Genomic DNA, 20,847 nt, shown 5'->3' with positions numbered 1-20,847 from the left:
TGTGATGCTGTGCTGTATCCACCAGACAGAGCTCAGTAAACCAGCTCAGTCCTCGTTGTCTCGGTGGGAGCGTCTGAAGTGAGCCCGCGTGCATCCTCCTGTGCAGTTTGTATTTAATGTCACATCTCAACCTGCAGCGTAACAAGTATCTACAGCTGTTAAAGTACAGTATTTATGTATCAGGAGAATTAAAATTACTGTTGTGGCGCCCTCATCTGGCCAGTTATTTTAATGACGCTGTCACACTTTTGTTTAATGATTTAAAGTTTGTTGGATTCCAAATTTTCAAAAACAGAAAATTCAAATAGCGCCAGACAGAAAAATAAAACAAAATAATATTAAATAAAATGTGTAAAGTACAATAATACTGAAAGAATAAGACAAATAAACGACTGAATTAAGGATTATCAAAAATAAAAGTATTGTCAGATGTTCACTTGTTTTTCCTGTTATTTATTTATTAATAGCGCTTTATAAAGTGCTTCACAGAAAAGAATCCACAGCAGATAAAAACAGTAAAATTATGAAAGATCATTGAATAAAACAAGGCATAATCAGAGTAAAATAAACTGAAAACCTTTTAAGAATTCATAAATGCTTCCTATAAAAAAGGTTTTAAAAGATTTAAAAGTTGCAGATGCCGCCCGCCTGATTCCTAATCTGAATAACTGAAGCTCAGTCTGATGAGCAGTGTAATTTCTTGGTGATAAAAGTTTAGCTTAATGTTTTTTATAGAGTTTGAAAGTTTATCTCTGATTCAGGAAATCACGGCTCGACTAAAAGAAAAACAAAGACAATTCTGTTGATTTTCAGCTGGAGGGAAATAAAACAAGACGGCAGCTCATCGTTCATAGTTTATTTATTGAAACTAAAAAAAAAGAACAAGCAGGTAATGATGTGACTCAAGCAAACAGAGGTACAGATAAAAATAATGCATTTGAAAAGGTCACTTTTTTATTATAAAACCCCAAAGATGGATTTAATGAAAGCCCTCACACACACACACGCTCTCTCTCACACACACACACACTGTTTAAGCTACACTACTGCGATCCACAGACGAGCTGCCGTCTGGTAGAAATAATTAATTAGTGTTTGGAGAATTCACCACAGCGTCTTCCCTTAACAGCAGCCTGCTGTCCGTCTCCGCAGGCCGTCTTTACTGCTGAGAAATCAAACCCATTTATAAAAGGTCACTCACTCACTCGTTTGGTCGTGATGAGGATGTTCGCTCACGTGTGCACGTCAACATTTTATGACACAAAAAAACCCTCCGAGCATTCACGGCAGAAAGACACAAATACACATCCAAAGAAAACCACAGCGACGGGCGACAAAAATATGTTTTCAAATCTCTTATTTCTCAAAGCATCATAAATCAGATCTCTCTGTACATGATTCTACGCTGTTTAATGTCTGACGATGATTCAAATAATACTATGAGCTGTAGTGCTTTTGTTTAGCTTGTGATTTGCCACAGTGGAGATAGTCTTTGATATTATGGCCCCGTTATTCTGCGAACAATTTAAACATCAGTAAAGGAGCAAACCTGATTATTGATCATTTATCAAATCAACCTTAAGACTGATGCAAGCAGTCAGGAGAAGGATTCGTACGAGTCTAACGGACGTTTAGTTTCCCACCGAGAATCGAGGGGAATTTAAACTTGACGGACCAGGAAGCAAAAAGAGGTTCATCAGCTTTTTGGTCCACACTCGCTGCACTGAAAGTATTTATCCATCAATATACACGATAATCCAAAGTTTAAACTCCCCTGCTGACATTAAGGTTGAGCTACTTCGCAGTGAGCACCCTGAGCCCCGTGCACAAGACTCGTCTGAGACACATGTTCAGCTCGTTGCTGTCATTACTCTGGTCTTTGGTGAGACTTAAAGAAGCAGCGATACCTGATCAACACCATGTGAGCTCGAATATTTCTGTACAAACAAAAAGCTTCAAAATGTAACACAGGAGTCGCCTCAGGCCCGAACAGCTACGATGCATTTTGCAGCTTTAACTAATACAAAGAAATCTTTGTGCCTGTTTTAAAGGAGCTTTATGTAAGAATTATAGTTTAAAACATTATCAACAGAATATGGAGAAATAACTTTAACCTTTTATATGTGTGCTGCAGAGATAGCTACAGAAGTTAGCATGCTAACCAGCTAGCTTTGGCCCATCCTGTCTCATGACACCAGTCCAACATCAGAGGATTAAGATGCAGCGCTGCTCTGACGGCGTCTTTTTACCACCTGCGTTTACATCAAAGACAAGAAGTGTGGCAAGTACAGAGGTTGATGCTAACATTGGCGATGTAGCGATAGCTTAAAGGGGGCTAATAATGACATTACTTATGGTGTTAATATGTGAGTTAGATGAAAGAAAGTCCAGTTAGTTTGGAGTCTGAATTCGACAGGTGGCACATTCTTACATATAGCACCTTTAAGCCCAGACAGTGAGTTCTGTTTCTTCTCTTGGTATTGAATCACTCTTACACAACTCATCCTGTCCTCTGCTGCACACAGGGAAACAAACTTGGACTCTGTAGCGACGGGATGGAAAGAAGGAGCAACAGAAAGAGAGCTGGGAGACCTGAGGACGTCTCACAGTGTCGAAGCAGATGAGGTGAAGAGAGAAAAGAGTGGAAAGGAAAGAAGAAGATTCGTCTCCTTCCTCTTTTTTTTTTTTTTTGCACAAGGACGGGGGACACAGGTCGTCTCAGCGCGGCGTCATCATTGTCGAACCTCCACGTAGTTGGCCGGGAAAAGGCCGTAGGCGCCTCTGCACACGCCTCGCCACCAGCCCTCGTCGATCATCTCAATGTTGGTGATGATGTCATCAGGGTCGAAGGATATCTCGTCGTCGCCGGCTGAAACGGGAGAAGACAGAGAGGTGACGAGGGAGCACGAGGTATTTATAGAGCTGAGGTGATTAGCCAATGATTCTATTCGTCAATCAATAGAAAATTAATCAGTTACCTTTTCCAGCTCATGTCACAGATTTTCTTTAACAAGGAATCTTGTGGAAACTTTGACCCGACAGGATCCCAAAGCTGTACTCAGAATACTTGTTTACGTTCTGAGTTTTTGAAGCTGATTCTCTGTGTGTGATCTGAACCCGTCCGTCATTTTTCACTGGATTGGGTTGAAATTTCTCCTGAACCTCCAAGAGTCCTTTTTTTTTTTTATGAGTGTCACATATGTTGTTAAATTTAGCTTTAGAGCTGAAAACCCACTTTTAAGGTTATTTTGACTGCAGGTTTCCCCAAGAAGGATAATGTAAAATGAAAACATTCAAAGATGTTATTAATCCTTCGCTGGCTGTGATGTTACATTCAGCAGGTTTTTGTTCTGTGTTGATTTCACAGTTTTGTCTGTCTGATACCTGTTGAGCCTGTTTTTCATTGGCTTCTGGACATTTTAAAGTTACAGCTTGTAATGGTTTGGTTTGTTGCGTACTAGATGATGTCATCTTGCACATTATTTCACGATGCCAACTGATTTCTGACATCTTCAACATCGACAAGTTTCAGAACTCATTTATGTCGTCAGACACACAGAACAGATGACATCATCTGTGAGGCAACGAACCGAACCATTTTAGGACGTAACGTGCAAATTTCCAGACGCCAATGAAAAACAGACTTAATGAAGTCATCACAGCACAAATATCTGATGAAATAAAAACACTGACTGTCAATCAGTTGCAAGAAAGTAAAAATTAGTGGAGATATGAATTTCTGAAAATGACAGATTCTTCATTCTGGTAAAAAAAACTGTAAAGTTTCCTTTAGGTTTGTTGGATGTTCAGGACAAATTTCTACCCAATCAAGTGAAGAAGAGTCGGGGCTCTGAGTACACTTCGTCTAAAGAATCACTACAATGCTGAAATTTAGCTCCGAGAGCCAAACTTCAGAAACACTCATGGATTCAGTGGAAGCTTCAACATCCATGACCTGAACTGGGAAACGTTCTGGATTTTGGGTGAGTTGTCCCATAAAGGATTTTGTATAAAGTCACTGAGATATTGGGACACTCGACCTTTTCAGACAAAACTTTTCTGGCTTCGTCCGTCTGTTAAAGTGGTGATTTGTCATTTGGTGCACGAGAGAGCTTCAGCCTCACCTGCTTGGTAGTCGTACAGAGCCACCGCCGTCACCCCGAGGTCCTCGCCGTAATCGTACTGCTGTCCGTCTGCAAGACAACGACTGTTAGTAAGAGACGACGGACTGACTCTGGATACAAAAGGTTCGTATGAAGTAATTTTTCTCACAGGATCGTTTCTATGAGACATCATTTATTTCTTTTCTGCAGTTTTGGGTGCCAGTGTTCTGTGTTTCTTGGGTAATCTAATGCAGTCTAATACAACAGTCCTGCAAGAAATCCTCCCTTCATGTAGTTTATATGTTCAGTTGTTGTTGAAACAGTTTGAGAGACGTCTTCATCTTCAGGTGTTCATGAAGGAGGATTTATTACAGGACTGTTGTCTTACACTGCATTACTTTAACTAGTTGTACCTAATAAACGAGTGTAAATTTGAATAAACTGCCATCATTTTTTCACCTTTGTAGACAATAAAGTTTTACTGTATTCCTGAAATCTTTGTGAGCGTTTCAGTAAAACTTTGAAGAGACGTCTCTGATCTCGTGTCAGATCTGTCTGATCAATCCACCTCATAATTAACCCTGACGAGTAATTTATCAATCATAAACATCAACGGTCACAAATGAAAGCAGAGCCTCACCTCCTGCTGGTGTCTCCTCGGGGGTCTGGTACAGGTCCTGGTCCTGGTCCGGTTCCTCCTGCTGAGCAGGCTGGCTCTGAGGCTCCGGCTCATACAGCTGCTCTCCGTTCTCCTCCGCGGCATCGTGCGACACTTCCTCTGCGCTCTGACGAGACAAACACAATCTGCTTTAGGGACATCGTCTCCTGCAGAGAACACTGAAGGAATCAAATCAATTCTGTTTACATGTTAATCAGGTCACAGAGTCGGAGTGTTACCAAGTGAAGCTAAACGCACACAGTCAGGCAGAACCGAGAGCTAATTATGCATTTAAGAGTGAAAAGTATGTCAAGTGCAGTAAAGATGTGGTTTATTAACAACACATTAAAACAGGAGGACACAGACTTTTTATATATCTCATGATTTAGGACAGAGTTTACTCTCCTGATTTAGATGTAATAGTTATTAAGGACGACGCTTTAATTTGATACTTTCTGATCGTGTTTTAGCATTTTTTGCATAACTCTACTTGCAGTTTACTTGTAATTTCAAACCGACAGCTGTAGCTTCATTCATGCTTCTATTGCAATATGTGTGAAAAAGGTTTTGAGCCAACAACACATATACAGTAAAAGTGTTCCTACACCTTTTCTAGAGTCCAATTCAGTCACTTTTCAAGCACTTTCAAGGTGCATTTTCAAGCTTTTTCTGCACCTAGTAGCTATGGTAATTTACAAATGTATATATGTACACACTTAAAATACTTATTTTACTTCATCACATTAAATCAAACGTTATTGTGCTCCAAACAACCAAAATGATGTCTTGTGACATCATGGCTCTGTGCTGAACCTGGCTGAGCTGATCACTTGAACAAGCGATTTATCGAGGAGCATCAATCACTTTATCCAAAACTTAACCCTTGAAAACGCCTCATTAAAAGCACTCGTATGAACCCTGCTGTAACAACCAGCACGCCTCACCTGGTATGTCGCTGCAGCTGGCTGGACTGGTGGAGTCGGGCTGGGACTGGGACTGGGACTGGCAGCAGGGACGGGAGAAGGGGCCTTGGCCTTCTCTTCGATTTTACGGCGCGCCTCCTCTTGCTCCTGCTTCTCCTTGGCCTGTCGACGCGCTCGCTCCTCCTCGGCCCTCTTCCTGTCCTCCTCCTCCTTCTGCTTGGCGATGTTCTCAAAGCGGGCCTTGATGCTTCCTGTGCTGCTGCCGGCTGATGAGTGGAGAATCGGAGGATAAAGAAATGAGTTCACACGTCGCTTTAAACTCTGACTGACACACAGCTGATGTTGACGAACTCACCAGCCTCCACAGGTTTGGTTTTCTGGTAAGATGAGGTCGGCTTCTCCACCTCATCAAAGGTCCCTGCACTCTGTCGAGACAAGAGACAAAGACGTGACAAAGAGCTCTCCTCATCATTTCACACACACAGACACACAAAACACTCCTCACCTTATCCATGCGATCATTCTGGACTCCAAATTTTCCTCCAAATCCTTTAGAGTAATCTGGTAACAAACAGGAGAAAAGAACATTTTAAGTTTCTGTTTCACATTAATGACTCAACCACAGTCCGCTTCACCAGAACCTGTTCCCCACAGCGGACCTTCAAGTTTCTGTATTAGAAGCTTCTCAGGTCTGCTGAAGTTCAGATGAAGCAGACTGCGGTTGGTTTCAGGAACTGATAAACTGAACTGAAACGAGCTGCTGGGGGCTGATGAGCTCATGCAAACCTGTAGAGAGGAGCAACAAAATAAACTGAGTGCAGACAGAGACAGCAGGAGGACGGACAGGAGAGTCTGAACGTAACAGAAGGCAGACAGGTGGGGTGAAGCAGCCATCTTGGCTCAAACTCTGCTTGAAGATCAGCCGTGTCTGTGAGCTCACAGCAGGAGGCCGCTGTGGTCGGAAGACTTCATGCACAAAACAAATGCAGAAGCATACAAACAGCAGGGGAGATGATCAGGGAGGAGCAGGGCCGAGGTGATATACAGAGATGAATACTGCTCCATTAATGTCTCAGTTCCTTCATATAATGAGGTAACGTATGGGCCACGCCACAGGAGGAACTCTACACGTCTACAGCTCACTTCTGTTTACATTATTTACATGAAGCTGCACACTGATTAACATCACCTGACCCAAAACAAAGCTGTTTGCAGCAGGGAACGATCTGCACACAACAAAAATAAATAAAAGAATAAGAGCAAATAATAAAAAGGCTGGCAACAGAAAGTTACCACTCCTGAGCAGCACAGAAGAAAATATAGAAATATTACAGGAACGTAGACTTAAGTGTTTCCTTCCACAGAGAACATCAGTCAGACTAAAGTTTAAAGAAGTCGAATAAAAACTGATTTCTCTCCAATTAAAAAGGGTCAGTTCACCCAAATAACAAAAACATTTTCCCAACTGACTCTGGGGACATTTTCATAATTGAGAATGATGACTTTAAAAAATAACTCAAACTGATTAATCGATTATCAAAAATAGTCGGTGATTAATTTAAAAGTTGACAGCTGATCGGTCAGCTCTAACCTGGAGTCTGCATTTTCTTTAATCTGTTGTCCGAGAGGTTCATGAGGTCTCCACAGTTAACATTAATCAAGGTGTTATTAATGAGAATTAAAGTGGCAAACTTGCATTTAGATGAAGAACCAAGAACATTAAATTATGAGTTGATGCAGGAGTTTACTACCCAGTTATTGTAAACAAACATTACGATTGGTTCATAGCTGTGTGGTGTGCTTCCAAAGTCAAGTGTGAACTTTGATCTTCATAACAACTGTTGTCTTGAGACAGTTTAGTTTGTGAAAATATACATTTCCTATCAAACAAAATGACACCAGAGGCAGGCGAGTTTGTCGTCATTTGGGTGAATGAGCTCGTCTACAGTGTTCATGTTAACTGGTTGGTGCTGCAGAGGTGGAGGCTGTGTGACAGTGAGGGGTTATCTGACAGGAGGGGCGTCCTTCACTTAAAGGAAAACAGCCATTGCTGAGGATGAGGAGGACGGAGTGAAGGACGGAGTATCAGGCTGGGAGGAAGCGTTTGGGTGAGGATTGTGGGGGTAACTGAAATGGGAGGTGGGGGAGGTTGTGGTGTTCTGGGGGTATCTGTGCCTTTCTGGGACTCGTGCTTGGCCAGGCTCTCCTTGTGCTCATAGCCCAGGGCACACTGGTCCTGCTTCTCCAGCTCTACCCCATACCGCCCTCCAAACCCACGCTTATAGTCTGCAACACAACACAACACAACACAACACACACACACATATATGTGGACAGATAAACACACACACACATATATATACACATATAAACAGACAAACATATAGAGACAATGATGCACCGGGCAGGTGAAGGAGACACGTCGTGGTTTAAAACAGGATATTTGTGGGAAAAATCTTCATTCTTCACGTGATGTTGAATTCTTGAGATCAGAATCACTGCTGAACTCTTTCTGAACATGATGGAGGTCAGAGGTCAAAGCTCTACAGTGAACACTGAGCTCTCCCCTCATCCTTCTCCCCGGCCTCTCTGTCCCTGCTCTCTTTATCTGGCTCATTTCTTTACTGGCCTCCTCATGTAACATTTAGTGACCGGATGCTTTGCTGCGTTTGTCGGCCCCATCCCAGTGTCCCCCTCGTTCCTCAAACCCTGAGCCTTTATGGACTGAGGTGTCAAAATGGTATAAATAGGACTGGGACAGCAGTTTGTGACATTTCACTTCCCCTCTGTGGGTTTGGGACTTTCGATTTTAAGTTTTAAAATATACGACAACAAAAAAAAAGAGAACACATCAACACAAAACAAACCAGAGCAGCAGCTATCGATCACTTTGGTAATCGAGTATTCTGGCGAGTAAGTAATGAAGTAATTTTCAATTACTTTTGCTTTAAGAGCAATAGTAATATCCAGAAGAGAAAGTAAGACAGGTCTCTTTGATGAACACATCATTGATTTCCTTTTTTGAGAAATTAATATTTTTATTGCTTAAATTGTAAAATCTGTCAGTGCAGCAGTTCAGAGGAGAGGCTGCAACAACCTGATCACAAAAACGACTTTAGTAATCAAGTTAATCGAGGAATCGTTTCAGCTCTGAAACAAAACAAGCTCCAGAATATTTTTCAGCTCGTTACTTTTTTAGTTGAAAAAGCTGAGATGAGTGATTTGAGTGAAGAATCAGTTTCAGGAGAAAAATGTCAGATCTTAACATTTTTGTGCTTGTGGAATAATAACACTAACCAAATAATAAAGAGCGTCATTAGTAGGATTATCAATGTTTTTTTTGTTCGTTTTTTTAGTTTAAGGGCTTTAAAAACATGACAACGCTGTGAATTGTGGGTAATTCCTTCAGGTAAAGGACTTGTGGCTCATTTCTGCTCTGGCCGTGACTCAAAACTGAATCTAAAAATGTTTAGTTTTAGTTTTTTCTCGTCTCGTCACTTCTCTGAAAGCACACTGGGTTCATTTCTCTGTTCAGTCACTGCACAAAATGACCTTTGCTGTCTGATAATGAGCTTCAGGAAGTTAGAAAGTTGCAGACCTCGCTGCTCGACCTTCAGAGAAGCTTTCCTCAGCTTTGAGAATGTTTTTAATAGGATAAAGGGCTTTCTGTTTTAGATTTGTGATGCTGGTCAGACAGCAGTGTGACTTTATTTCACAGCTGACCTTATTTACTGTGAATGACAGCAGCATCAGCAGACATGCAAATCTAAATCTGAGCTGCGGTTTCACTTCCTCTATCTGAAACGTTTTTCACCCACAGATTGAGGAAGTTTTCAACCTTTGAACGACCACATCCAAAGCCACAATCAAACCACATCAGAGCTGAAGAGCAGGGCCGAGGAGGAAGAAGGGTTTTTACAGTGAACACACATTGTTTGCTAAACTCAAAGCAGACAACTTATAAAGGCTGACGTTTGGTGGAAATTCCCCCAAAAGGAGGGTTTGATGTTAAACAAGACAAATATCCAGATTTTATTCCTCTTCACCCATAATTTATAATACATTTCTTACTGAATCTAATTTATTGACAATAGAGAAGACAAAGACTGTTTTATCAAGTCGAGTATAAAACCAGACGAGCTTCAGCTGGTGGTGATTAGTGTTTAACTGGGGTGGATTTTCCACACTGAAACAATCAGATTTGACATCATCAGTCTGGGGGTCTAGATTTTCTGTCCCCATAACTGTAGATTTTTGCTCAGACAGATCGTGTCTTCCCTAAAAACCATAGAAATCAGAACCAGTACCTTTCTGGGACTCGTGGAGCTGCAGTTTCTCCTGGTGGTCCCATCCCAGCGCCGATTTATCCTGTCTGTCCGTCTGCACACCGAACTTGCCCCCGAAGCCTTTGACGTAGTCTGCAGAAAAACAGAACACACGGGAGAATCAGACGTGAACACACGAACATGTTTCTGGATCCTCTGGTTGAATTACCTGAAGTAGGATCGATAAAATCACCCCCGTTGTTCAGTCATCATCATCAGTGACGTACTGACAATAAAAATGTGGTAAATTTCCTGCTAATTCTTCTGACAAACTGGTTACAGATAAAATTTTACGCGTGAGAATCTCAGCAGCGCACAATTAGATTTGATTCTGACTCAGAGGGCGACGTGTTGATTTTTATTCTATTTTTTAAGGCAAGCCGTACTTGTGATGATCCATAATCAAAGTAAACAGATTAATTTACTTTCATCAGGTTTGTTCACATTGAGCCGCCCTCACCAAAGCTCACACAGAAACACAGCTCAGAACGTAAACATGAGGCACGTTTATGTCCGTTACATTTCATCATAAAGAGCGTACAACTGTGATACAGGTGATCATAACGTCAAGAACTGGGTTTTAAATTTCTGATTATTAAACTTTATCTGCAAAGCAAAATCTTTCAAAAGAGAATCACGATGCATTAAATAATTAACAACTCCCCCCATCCGTATAGAAAAACCTGATGGGAATGCTTTGGACTATTTCAGTTATTTAACATAAAGCAAATATCCCATTAAACACTTCTGCTCACTGATCTGCAACAGCTGCATGAAGTAAATATTGAGAAACATTATCAGGGATGTACGATTTACATTTATATTATCAGTCAGAGTTGCTTTCATTGACCAACAAGCACAGCATCTACACGCTCTGATTCAGTATGTGGCGGTATGCACCTTTAAAGTTGGTTTGCGATCTGCCAACAACCACAGAAGACAAAGAAGCGTCGGACGCTGCAAACTGCTCGACCTCGTAGAGCCACAAAGTGTTGACCAGACAGCCAAACATGTTGCCAGTGTTTTATTTAAGTTTGAGAGGAAGACGACATGATTGTAATTTGCAAAACATGTTCCACAAGGATTCAGAGAGGGACAAAGTTTTAAAGCTTTGACACAAACCTTATTAGAGCTGTGAAATATTAAATCATCCATCTGTGCTCAGAGCATCTGAGCCTATATTATCCAACAGTGAGCATAAAACACAAGTTAGGAACGTCTTTTTAAGAGATTATTGATAATATTATCAGTATCGGCCATGAGAAACGGGTAATTATTGGTTATTGTATCATCTGAATAAAACCTCATCCTGTTTCCCTACGCAGGACTGAAACTTCTAAACAGATGAGTTCCTTATGCACAGGTTGTTTTATCACTGGTGCTTTAGAAAGTCTGGTCCTGTTATCAGAGCATGTGACCCAGTTATCACAGCCTACATCACACATGCAAACACAGCCCGGTGCATTGTGGGAATTCTTGAGGTCACCCGCGCCTTCGACATCATCCCGTATTTATAAGCTGCAGTTGGCCAACAGGCAGTAAAGTCAGTCAGACAAGAAGCTGCAGGTAAAGCTGCTCTGCTGTGTTGCAACAGAGTCCAGACAAGTCAGGACACACATGAAGGTGCGACTCAGTCGGTTCCCTCTGGACACATAAACCCACTGATAACACATCAGCAGCAGAGAGTTCAGGCATCAGAACAAACCACACCTAAATATGTTGATGACAATCCGATGGTTGGTAAATGGACTATAGCCAGGTGTCCATCAGAACTTTTGCAAAGCTTCTTCAAATTTTGTGATCTCTATCAAACTTTAAATCGCTAATAAAATACATGGATGTAAACAGCTTATATGATCAATACACATTATCACTACGTGGGAATATTAGTACATGACGGCAGAGGCTCAACTGGCTGATATCTCTACACATATAACACATAATACAGTGTGTTGTGATGTGATGTGTCTCTGATGATACCAACCTTTCTGTGACTCGTGCCTCTCAGTTTTGCCCTGGTACTCGAAGCCCACAGCGCTCTTGTCCACCTTGTCGGTCTCGACACCAAACTTTCCGCCAAAGCCCTTGGCATAATCTGCCGATGGCCAAAGCAGAGGAGGGAGAGGAAAACACAAAGTTAAGTCAGGAAGAGGTGGAACAGAGGTAACCCACGACCGATGAGTCTTTCACCACCAAATATTTTTCTCCCCATGCAACGAAACTGGAGATATAAAATGAGATCCAACTTTATATAGATCTATAATTGTTTGTATATTCATTATGACTCAATATAGTTTATCTAAAAGTTATCAGTCACATGTTTCTTCTGTCAAACTCTATATTTTACATGAGACATAAACTAAGAGCTCATTATAATCCCTCTGAAATACTCAAGTGAGCCTCTGAGCATATTTCAGTTGTATATCTGCATTTTCAAGAAAGAAAAAAAAGAGAATAAGTGAACAGGAAGAAACCCGATGCCTTCACAACAAAGGGCATGTTCATCAGGCTGAAGCCACAGACTAGAAGGTGCTGGCGACTCTGAGCCTCTCTCACCTGAAACCTGAGATGAGGAGGAAGCAGGAACATGAAAGAGAGGAAATGGCCTCCTACGTCTAATAAGACTTCAGAGTCCTTAACGTCCTCTGAGGCAGATGTACTGTGTGTGTCATATCTTACAAACAACATAATAAAATGTTTTATTTGACACTGAGGCAAACAAACATCACGTCACACACGCAAAGAGAGTTAACAGAAAACAAAGCCGTGGTTTGCAACCTTACATAAGCAGGCTGAGGAATGAAGGAAGAGGAAGAAATGCAAAATAACATGATTTGTCAGGACCTGCGTGGAGCTGTGCTCAGTCAGGACGCGTCGTTTGTAGAGGTTGTGTGTGTGTGTGTGTGCGTGTGTGTGTGTGTGTGTGTGTGTGTCTCTCCATTATCCACATTTCTCCATACCCTCCGGGTTGATGGGAATTCTGCGTCAGGAGATCTAAACAAACCTTTCTGGGAATCGTGTTTCTCGGTTTTGCCCTGGTAATCGAAGCCCACTGCGCTCTGGTCGACACGATCTGCCTGCACGCCGTATCGCCCCCCAAACCCAGTGGAGTAGTCTACACAGCAAAGCAGGGGAAGTGGGGTCAAGGGTCAAAGGTCAGGGTGAAGCAGCGGTCACAAAGCAGCCCAATTCCAAAATTCCCCATAACATTTAAAAAATGTCAGCTGTCATCATCACACACCTGTCACGCTGTTCTTAAATCCTGTTCACCCCAAAATCAACAGTACATATTTTTCCTCTTGTATTGCTTTTTATACATCTGGATTGTTTTGCTGTGAGTTGCAAAGTTTTGGAGATATCGGTCTCTCCAATGTCATGGAGCCAGATGGCACCATAAAATTACATTTTAAAACACTCAACAGCAATTTCTCTTTCCAGAAATCATGACCTGGTTACTCAAGATAATCCACAGACAGAAGACAACGTGCATCAAGGACGAGAGGCTCTTGCTCATGACAGTCTAGGATGTAAACGTTAATGGCGTCCTCATCGGCTGAGCTGTGATGTCAGCCAGCCTCTCGTCCATGAGTAAATGTACACTTCCCTCTGGACAGGTTTTGGTCGATGCAGTTTGAAAGAAAATAGTTCCTACGTGAAACTTATGGGGAAAAAAAGGTCTATGGACGATCTGGAGTAACCCGGTCATGATTTCTGAAAGAGACACTACTGTCCATCCGGCTCCATAATGTTGGAGAGAAACAAACCAATCCAAGGCCCAGATCTCCAAAGCTCACCAGAAGGATCTAGATGGATGCATTTTTGATTTTGGGGATGAACGATCCTTTTAACGAGATACACTTAGACTTAAAAAGAGGAATATCCGCACTGTGGTTAAATAGTGACACTGCGGAGGAATCATTGGAATTGGGCAAATGTGCAGCACTCCTGTGCATGAAACTCTGGAGGGGATGGAGCAACACAAAGGTGATGACAGTATGAGCTCATGAGATCGCAGCTTTAAATACCAAAAGCCCAGAAGCCAGAGTGGACTCCAGAGCACTGAGGCCGCCGTTCACACTGTACACAGTGCAGTGGGTAAGTGTTGTGAGTAGTTTTATTTCAGCACATCAGCTCTTAGAGTGTTGAATTTAAACTTGAATCTGTTTAGTTCTTAATGTAGAAACCACAGCTCCATTTACATCCTCACTGAGGGGCAGAAGGGAAACAGTTCAACACTGCTGATGAGTATCTACAGCTCAACGTGTCAGTTTAAATGCAATCTACTGACTGTTTACTACAAAGTAACATCCCACGACCATAACACTTACAAACTGCACTGTTCACTATGATGCGGCAGTAAAACAAATACAAAACAGCAGCTTCACTAGCCAACAACATTAACACAGCTTCCAGACGTGGTGTCTGTGCGGGACATCCTGGCAGAGCAGAGCTCAGCCAGCCTCTGATCAGACAACAGCAGCGCACATGGTGCAGCTGGCCACCAGCCAGATGTTCATCAAACTGTTTGTGCATCTAAAATGTGACTCCTGTAGGCCATTTACAGAGCTAATCAAAACCTAACAGGCTGATAAAAACATAAACATTCATTTGTGTCCCCTGAATGAGGAGGTCAGCTCCATGTCCTGGATTAATGGCGACATATATTTATTCAGAGAAGTCTGCCAAACATAACTGCAGGTGATCTGAGGCTGAAGCAAACGTGCAAGAAGTCAAGTTTGTGACATCACCTTTCTGCGAAGCGTGTTTCTCCGTCTTCCCAGCGTACTCGAACCCAACAGCTGACTGGAATGAGAGAGAAGGATTCAACACAATCACTGCTGCAACGTCACTGCAATGATTATGGACATTTTCTGCAACAGTCTCAGTCCAGCTGTGTTTCGTGGAGGAGTTTAACATTTTATGCATCAACAAAAACCATGTTTAAAATCAGTGACATGTGTTGTTGTTACTGTAAGTTGTGGACAGGACAGGAAATACCTGGTCAACACGGTCAGCCTGCACTCCAAACTTCCCTCCAAAGCCCTTGGAGGTATCCGTCTGGGAGCAGTGCTTGGACAACTTGCTCTGATAGTCGTGACCCACAGCAGACTGTCAGCAAACACACAGAAAAAAGACAATCTCAGTACATAAAAAAGAGCAGCGAGGGAGCATCTGAGGAGGGCAGAGGTCAGGAAAAGAGCAACACAGCTGGAAACACAGCCAGCGGTTTGGAGTGGCGACACCTGACTCATCACAGTGTGGTGTAAACAGTGCCCGGTCATCACATTCACGCTGCAGTGACCACACAGCCCAGAGAGAGAAAGGTGTGGATGGACGGAGCTGCTTGCCAGGAAAGATTATCGAGTGTGAAACGGTCACAACTGACTCAGCCTGTTCACGCACACACATGCACACACACTCACATACACTGAGAGGAACATTAGAGAACCTGCTGAAAAGGCTCAAAGGACTCGCAGGTGATTTAGGTTTGTGAAAATGTTCTAACCCTCTTTGAAAAAATGAAAAGCTACAAAATGTTTAAGAAATACAAACCGGATCTAACAAGCTGGTTTATATTTAGCTACAGCTGCAGGAAACTGGTTTCACACCTCAAAGAAAAGTGGTGAAAAAACACAACAGCAGGATACGATTTAATCTATCCGTCTCTGTATCAGCTACAGAGAACTTACTGTACCGTCGTGCAGCTGTGCACAGGCAAGATATTCACAATAAAGTGAACAGAAGGTACATTACATTAGAAGAAAGCATCCATTATTGATCCAGAGATCAAATAACAGTCAACAATGAGCACTACAACCCAATACAACCTAATCTGGGATAAATGTCTGACACGTAATGTTACACTACACTGAGGGTGGTGGTGATGATGATGATGATGATGATGATGATGATTTCTTGTTGGACAAGGACATCAGAATATGGTGAAATACTTCATTATCAAGCTCAGGCTTGTTGACAAACCGGTTTTGTTGAGCACGTAGATTTTGCTGCTTTCAGGCGTGACTTTCTAAAACACACAAACTTCTATTAGATCAACAGGCAGTTTACAGTAACTGCTGCGCACAAAGACCTCAGGCTGACAAGATCCTTCTTCAGAGCTGGAACGACTTTAATGATTCTGGGACGTTCCCGTTTCAGGGCTGCAAACCTGGGCCGGTGTTTTTGTTCTTTATAACTCATACTGTTGCCAGGTAAACCAAGAAATCTTCATTAAAATAAAATAACAGAACTGTTTAAGTCATTCAGCATCACCAGGACCACACAGAAACTACAGCCGCACAACTCCACACATTTTCCCAGATTTTAAACAAGTACAGTCGCTGCTCTTCAGGCTCAGATCATTAACACATCTCCACCCTCGTGTGCATGTGTGGGACAGTCGTGTGTCATACAGTCAGTGTTAAGACCAAAGACTGTGGTGCAGTGCGACGATATGTCAAAACTGGATTTGCTGCTGAAATAAAATATTTATTTTGACCTGCTTGAGATATCATAAGGTTTTTTAAATGTCAAAAACAATGTTTCCTATCTGAAATTCACTTAACATGTAGATATTCATTCTGGATCACCACTGAAAAGTGTGACAAAATCAGCAGATTCTGTTTGAACGAGCACAAATTCAGTCAAACAAATTCATGAAGCAACCTTTAATACAACCTTATTTTACACAACAAATATCCTCTTTTGGAAATAAACTGCTTTGAATGCCTTTTTATCCAGCTAAATAACCAATGACAAGAAAATTAAGGACTTACAGCCTTACAAACTGACGGCAGACATGTCACGAGCTCATGTTCCCGCACGATTGTTGTAATACAACAGATAAACATCAGTGATTGAAATCTTATCTGCCGACATCGGTCAACAATGAGAATAAAGGTTGATACCGTCACTCACCAACAAATCAGTGCATCCTTAGTTATGATACACAAAAAGTTTGAAAGTTTATTTTGTACATTGGAAATATCACTTGCCAAAATAATCTCCCTGTGAGCACCACTTAGAGGTCCTCACAGGGACGTTCAAGTGTGAGCACATGTCTTGTGGTCCCTCTTACCTTGTCCATGCGGTCCTGCTGAACTCCAAATTTTCCTCCGTATCCATGCGAGGCTTTGGGCATGGTCTCCAACTCCTTCTGCTTCAGGCTGGTGTGCTCCGTCGACACCGTCTCACGCAGCCGGTGGATGCTGTGCAGAGGGAGGGCAGAGTTAGGTCACACATTTTAGTGCTTTCTACGTCAAACTTTATACCAAATGAAAAATGATTCGCTTCCTCACTCTATGTGCTCCTGATGTCCGGAGCCCGACACCGTCTTGGCCCCCCAGCGCTGCTCCTTCTCCGATACGTCATTCTAGAAAAAAAATGGCAAGAGCAGGAAAATGGCGATGAGGAGAATGAAGGAAGGAGCTGAACTTTAGAAGCAGAGCGAGGAGAACTAAAAGGGAAGCAGACGAGTGAAACGTACCTCGAAGTCTGGGTCAGTCTCCCAGTCGTCTGCCTCGTCATTTACAGCCACATTGACTGACTGTCCTGCTGCTGCCTTCCACATGTTTAGAGCAACTCGCACTGAAAAACCAAGAAAGTGAACTTGAGACAAACAGAGTTTAAACAGGCAGAGAGCTTCAGTTCTTCAGGATAAATAAAGAACAGTTCAGTCAGTGGACCGTATGTTTTAATGTTTTAATATTTACTGCAGTGTGTGTCCCAAAATATGTTAAACAATAATCACATGTAGAGCTGTGATGATGTAAACTGGCTAAAGACAAACCATCACTGTTTACACTAACCAGCACCTCAGAAGATATGAGGGCATGTGGGGAGGGTATAGAGCTGCAACTAACGGTTATTTTCATTGTTGGTTAATCGGTCAAAACTTCTCCCGATTAGCTGTTCGGCCTATAAAAAGTCAGAAAATGGTAAAAAAATGTTCACCAAAGCCCAACATGTCGTCTTCAAATGTCTCGTTTGGTCCACAACCCAAAGATATTAAGTTTACTGTCACAGAGGAGGAAAGAAACCAGAAGATATTCACATTAAGGGGAATCAGAGAATTTTCACTCAATGAGACTCAACTTGGAAGTCAAAGACTTGTGACTTGACTTAAGACATGATGACTTGAATGACTTGTCTGTGTCCATTTTGTGTCTTCAGATAGTTGTTTAGTCTGTCTGTCAGGGTTTCACAGCTTAAAAGTGGTCTGGAGTGAATGAATATTTGTTTTTGCCTGAGAAGAAATTAAGAAATAAGTGAGCTTTTATGAAGCTATTTGTTTATTGATTGATTACATTCATTTAGAATACAAATTTAATTCATTGTCTTGTTTTTTTTAACAGGTTATGTAACAGGTTACATAAATTGTCCTTGAGGTGAGACTGAAGCATCCCAGGAGGGGAACTTGCCTTAATTAAAGACTCGACTGACTTGCCCGAGAAAAGATCACCTGCTTGATGACTTGAGTCACATGTCTGGTAATTCCTTTAATAGTTGATCACTGATCAATTAAACGTTGCCGTTCAAATACACTCAAAATTAGTTTGGGATATTTTGTTGTTTCACTTGATTGTTTATCCGGCGACATATCTGAATTTTAATTTTGTGAATATGTTCGGTCCCCACAGATGACGTGAAACTTGTCATTTAAAGGTGCCATTTGTAAGAAGCTGATTTTTGAGCCCCATTCCCAACGCGTCACATAATGACGCGTTGGGACAGTTTTTGACGCGTTGGGAATGAGACTCAAAAATCTACTTATCTTAAAAAAAAAAGCACCTTTAATTTTTACTGAATACCCATGCACATGTATATATGCATCCATATCACTATATCCCTGACTACTTTTTAGAAGTGTATTGCATTAATATAAACTTCTTCTAAAACTCTCCTTAATAAACTATCTTAGCACAACATGCCGAGTCTCTGCCAGCTCATATACACCAAATCCTGCTTGCAGGCTCAAGTACACCAACCTGCAGAACCCAACAGATTCTGGATCTCTGGGCCTGAAACCAATATTGGAAGGTAAAAGATTTCAATATCAAAATACACTGATCCTTCAAATGTGGTTCAACTTTATATTCAAATATATCTGTGACAGTCCAATGTACTGGATCAGAGATGCTGCACAGCTAAATGGTGTCTATTGTCTGGCTGGTTCTGGTTCTGGGTGATCTCCGGTGATCTGCCATCTGACTGGAACAAAAGCGTCCTGTGCTAATCTTAATTCCTGACTCAGCACTGTGTGGTCAGTCCCCATCTGTGTTGAATCAGAGGGGGCAGCAGACGTGGCTCCATTCACCTCAGGAGCAACAGCAGGAGGCTCCTCAGACCAGGAAGCAGCCTGACAAGTCCCAACTTCCAGTGCTGGTTACATGACTGAGGTGTCTCCGACGACACAACCACACCCATCTGCTGCTCACATCCAGATACTCACACTTTCAGCGTTTCTGAGGAGGAAAGCTTCGGTTCGTCAGTGCTAATGAGTCGGGTCCACAGGGAGCAGCTAGCAGAGCCAAGTTATCCCGAAGCATTAGCGTGATTTCCGTGAAGTTGGCTCGTTTGACGTCACCCCAGCTAACGTTAATGTCGGTTAGTTTGCTCCAATCAAAGTGGGTCGGGTCAGGGAATTAAAGACGATCATGTCCGGAGATGAAACGCAGTTAATTAGACGGTTAAACTGACACAATTACCCGTCTCTCCTCGCCCGCAGACAGGCTCTGGAGACAGGATGAACACCTCGGAACCGGACCTGTCGACACATCGGGGTTTAAAGATGAGAGATGAGGAGCGGTACCGCGCTTATTTCAGCTCCAGAATCAGAACAGTGTGTGTCTGTGTGTGTATGTGCCTGGCTCTGTGTGTGTGTGTGTGTGTGTGTGTGCCTGGCTCTGGCATTTCCTGTTCCAGTTTTCCAGTTAGCTAGCATGCTAAAGCTAACATGCCTGCTGGACTGATTAACTGACTCAGCGCGCGCTCGGCGACACAGGTAGACATTTTCCTGAAATCCTCCTCGGAGCTGCTCACACTCACCTTCCGACCACGAACACAGCTCCGACCGCAGGCTCGACTTTGATTCTCCGGTCCCCCTGGTGGATGCAGCCCGTTCACACCTCCAGCTCTGATGGAGAAGCAGTTCGCGGGGCTCTGCTGGGTCTCTGCTCGGGCTCTGCTCGCTCTCTCGCTCCCTCCGCGGCTCTTCTTCCGGCTCTCCCAGTATCCCGTCCTCCGCCAGCGCTGACGTCACAGGTGGGCGGGGGACGTAAACAATAATGATTTAGTTTGAAATGTCTTTAAATTATGAAATAAAAATAGAAACTATGAGATAAAAAGTCATAATTATGAGACGAAAGAATCTAAATTATGAGGAAAAAGTAATATGAGACATAAAGTCGCAAAAATCTAGATTGAAATAGAGAAAATGATTTAATTTAATGTAAAATTTAATTTAATTATGAGATAAAAATACAAAATTATGAGACAAAAAGTCATAATAATGAGATTAAAAAATAAAGTTGTGAGATAGTCATAAATATGAGACAAAGATGCAAAAACTGAAATAAAAAGTCAAATATGAGATTAAAAAAAAAAAGCAAAAATTATGATTAAAAAGTCAGGACATTTTAAAAAATCGAAATTATGACCTAAAAGTCACAATTATGACACAAAAGAAATCTAAATATCAAGAAAAAGTCAATATGAGACATAAAGTCGCAAAAATTGAGATTGAAATAGTGAAAAATGATTTAATTTAATGTAATTATGAGACAAAAAGTCTATGAGATTCAAAATCTAAATTATGAGATAAAAGTCGCAATTAAACG

At 42.0% G+C, this 20,847-nt stretch overlaps 1 protein-coding gene across 6 annotated transcripts; it reads right to left on the bottom strand.

Annotated features, from left to right (window-relative positions):
* Positions 1 to 841: 841 nt before the first annotated feature.
* On the bottom strand, positions 842 to 20,260 carry cttn (cortactin). Of its 6 annotated transcripts, none has more exons than XM_084356422.1 (16): positions 20,057 to 20,260; positions 17,496 to 17,596; positions 17,308 to 17,381; positions 17,088 to 17,217; positions 15,008 to 15,118; positions 14,758 to 14,812; positions 13,014 to 13,124; positions 11,994 to 12,104; positions 9,992 to 10,102; positions 7,860 to 7,970; positions 6,190 to 6,245; positions 6,040 to 6,109; positions 5,706 to 5,950; positions 4,744 to 4,888; positions 4,125 to 4,193; positions 842 to 2,869 (listed from the first exon to the last, which is right to left on the bottom strand). In XM_084356422.1, exons 2-16 carry the CDS (start codon positions 17,577 to 17,579, stop codon positions 2,733 to 2,735), a joined length of 1,620 nt encoding a protein of 539 aa, XP_084212548.1. In that variant the 5' UTR covers positions 17,580 to 17,596; positions 20,057 to 20,260; the 3' UTR covers positions 842 to 2,732. The 6 variants fall into 6 exon arrangements, with proteins under 6 accessions (XP_084212548.1, XP_084212550.1, XP_084212549.1 ...); XM_084356424.1 differs by lacking the exon at positions 20,057 to 20,260 and adding an exon at positions 19,717 to 19,889; XM_084356423.1 differs by lacking the exon at positions 20,057 to 20,260 and adding an exon at positions 19,461 to 19,697.
* Positions 20,261 to 20,847: the final 587 nt, after the last annotated feature.

Source organism: Pagrus pagrus, assembly GCF_965226575.1.
Source record: "Pagrus pagrus genome assembly, chromosome: 1".
NCBI lineage: Eukaryota > Metazoa > Chordata > Actinopteri > Spariformes > Sparidae > Pagrus > Pagrus pagrus.
The sequence above is the reverse complement of the archived record's forward strand: the minus strand, read 5'-3'. Positions and strand labels throughout refer to the sequence as shown.